The following is a 3167-nucleotide window of genomic DNA, read 5'->3' as shown; positions in this document are numbered from 1 at the left end:
CCTCTGAATTATAATTATATATTGAATGCCTGGGTTGTTACAAAAAAAAAAAAAAAAAAAAAAGAGTGCACAAGGCTAAAAAGGTTTCTAAGTAATTCTTACTGAGGAATTCTTTTATGAAGCATTCATTGAGAGTCAAATAATTCAAGTCCAGAACTCAGGAGGCCTAAATTATCCCCAGCTCCGCTAATACCTAGGTGTTTATTTATTTCTGTGGGTTTTGAATGGGAGGGATCCTCCCATGGGATCCTTCGAGCTCTTCATGTCTATGCATCCACCTGTAACTATGCAAGAGTTCTCTAGCAGAGGGACATGTTTCATTACATACCTCCTCTGAAAGAAGCATAATAGCTGCTCAAGTTAACCTGATACAGCTTTTCCAGATCTTTCTTCTGGGCTGTGGTCCTTTTCTCTTACTAGAACATTCTTTCAGCAGATTCCTCTCACAGTAAAGATTACCTCTGTGTTTAGCTGGCAATTGTACATTAGCCTAGCAGCAAGCCCACAGAATAGGTTGGATTAGAGGCTAAAACGGAAATTTAGAGAGCACTTCAGGCTTGGATCAACCTTTGGACACTTGGAATGATATGTTTGATAATCTGATCTGTGACAGAAACTTTTACCCTCTTCCAAAGGTGGAGGAAGTGTCAGTGGCTTATCACCTCTGACATTCCCTGTGGTGGCCTGGAATCTGGGTGACAGGCTGTGTCCCTTCTGGGAAGGGAATCTCACCAACTCTCAGACAGTTATAGACTAAGTGACTTCGCAATAGTCTAGTCTTTAAAAGGCTATAATAATCCATAACCTCATCTGCTTCCAAATATGGTTAAGATGAATTCAATGGCAGGCACAGAACACTAGAAGGTTAAAACAGAAAAACAAAATAAATGGAACCTCTGGAGAGAAAGGGAAGATGGAAAAATGGGAAGTGAAGCTGCTCGTCTGCAGGTAGGGGCTTTGTATGCATTATCTTCTTCCACTGTCACTGTGAAGTAGACATCAATATTTTGATGTTTACAGAGGCTTGCAAAAGCCAAGACTTTTAGAAAAAGCACACACATGACAACAACTTCCTGTGGTCACAATTAGTAAGTGGTGAAGCCATATTTCAATTAGTAAGTGGTGAAGTCACTTAGTCCATAACTGTCTGTCTTTTTCACTACACAAACCATATATAGGAAGTATCTGAAGCTGTGCTATCCAATACAGTGGCTACCAAACCTAGGTGGCTGTTGAGTGCTTGAATTGTGGCCAGTGCAAACTGAGATGCACTGCAGGAGTAAAATATGTGTCAAATTTAAAATACTTAGCCTGAAAAAAGTGAAGCATCTCGTAACAACTTTTATATTGATTACATGTTGAAATGCTACTATTTGGATATACTGAGTTACAAAATACGTTATTAAAATTAATTTCACCTGTTTTCTTTTACTTTTTCACATAAGTATTAAAAGTCCGATGTGTTATCCATTGTGCCACAGAGCCAGATTCACGTGGACATTAGAAAATTCTACATTACATATGTGACTCACATTATATTTCTTTGGGGGGGGCCTCTACAGACATTGCCTTTATTTATGAGGTTTTATCTTATCAATCATATACCAATATCAGTTTTGCTTAAATGCATCTTTCTTTTGTGTGCCCAGAGACTGGATGCTTTTTATTGAGTTAATAATTAAGATATGAGAAATTTTTTTGTCCTTGTTCAGATTTTCAAGTTTGATAACTAACATTCTGACTGAGGCAAAACATGGTGATTAGCATAACCTAATCGAACCTGTTGAACCACATCAATGTGTTTGCTTTCCACTTTCACTGACCTGTGCATTGTCCCAGCAAGGTGTGATCCACTTCTCCAGCCTGAGCACTGTCCTGATGGACCCAGTCAGTGTCGTCTGTGGTGCCCTGAATCATCCCACAGATGTTTGCCTTCTCAAAGGTACAGTGGTCCAAAAGAGTGTGAGTTGTGGCTGCAAATGATATTTTTATTGTCTGGTTAAAAATGAAAGATAGTCATTCCAAATAGCTAATGTCTTAAGCCACTAAAACCTCATTGTTCAGATACAACAGGATCACAAGCTTGTTTTCTTGACTGTTTCTCAAACGCAAATCTTACTGTCATCAGATCTTAGTACTTGCTAATATAGACACAGCCCTACCTACCTCACAGAGTCAAGATTAAAAAAAAATCTATAATCATTCTCTGCTATGTAAATACCAACCATAAACTCCTTTAGATCAAGAACAAGGTACCTATAATACTTGGCTTTGTACTTAGTAGGTCTTCTGTACATACTTACTGAACAGAATCAAACATTTTATCTCTGAAGGCTAGTGGGATCATCTTTAGAAAATACCCTGCCCCAGAGGATTAGGTTACTCTAGGAATAACTAATGTACATAAAAAATTTTTCAGGATACAAAATGCTTTCAAGTCTATCACGTATCTTGAGCTTTACATAATAATGCATCCTCCAAAAGAAGCAAAAGAAGCTAGACAATAACAGCTCCTTACATTTGTCCAGTACCTTGACTTTACAAAACACAACTACATAACTGGTTTTTATAACCATCGTGTAAGGTTGGTGTTATAGTTTTATTTGTTTGTTTTTAACTACTCAACTCTGCCATTGTAGCACAAAAACAGCCATAGACAATACTTAAACAAATGGGTCTAGAAGTAGACCAACAAAAGTTGTGCAGTTTGTTCTTATTCTTTTAGCTAGAACATTAAAGAAGAGTAAAGGAAAATGTAAAGGAAATCTCTAAGGCTGAGGGAATCTCTGCTGAGGCTAGTTTACCAAGTTCTCAAAAACGGAGGTACTCACTGCAATTGTACATTCGGTTCAGCCTCTCTAAATCAATGGCACTGAAATCCAGGCGCTGTCCGATAATGGAGTTAAACTCAGGGATCTTGGCTGTGATGGTGGGAACACTTGCATTCTTGTTAAATGAGAAAGGCTGGTAGTGCATCAAAGACTCATAGTCATAGGGTGTATTGAGGTCTGTGATGAGGCTATCATCATAGGTGTCAAAGTTGTGCTGGTAACCTGTTAGGGAGAGAATCCACAGGTCCTGCTCTGTCATGGTATTTTCCCCGTGCTGCTCTTTGACTACAGACCCAGAGACCCTCCAAAAAAGGGAAATAGTTATTAAATATATAT

The 3167-nt window shown here is 38.4% G+C and overlaps 1 protein-coding gene across 1 annotated transcript in view; it reads right to left on the bottom strand.

The window, feature by feature from the left end:
• The window catches only part of MEP1A (meprin A, alpha (PABA peptide hydrolase)), a 55634-nt gene that overhangs the window by 14465 nt on the left and 38002 nt on the right, over positions 1–3167 (bottom strand). The window contains exons 8-9 of the mRNA XM_011986870.1: positions 2832–3053; positions 1824–1973 (exon numbers count right to left, since the gene is read on the bottom strand). Of these exons, the coding sequence (XP_011842260.1) occupies positions 1824–1973; positions 2832–3053 (372 nt within the window). The remainder of the gene's footprint in view (positions 1–1823; positions 1974–2831; positions 3054–3167) is intronic.

The sequence above is a fragment of the Mandrillus leucophaeus genome, unplaced genomic scaffold (assembly GCF_000951045.1).
Source record: "Mandrillus leucophaeus isolate KB7577 unplaced genomic scaffold, Mleu.le_1.0 Scaffold3, whole genome shotgun sequence".
NCBI lineage: Eukaryota > Metazoa > Chordata > Mammalia > Primates > Cercopithecidae > Mandrillus > Mandrillus leucophaeus.
This window is presented reverse-complemented; position numbering and strand designations above follow the sequence as displayed.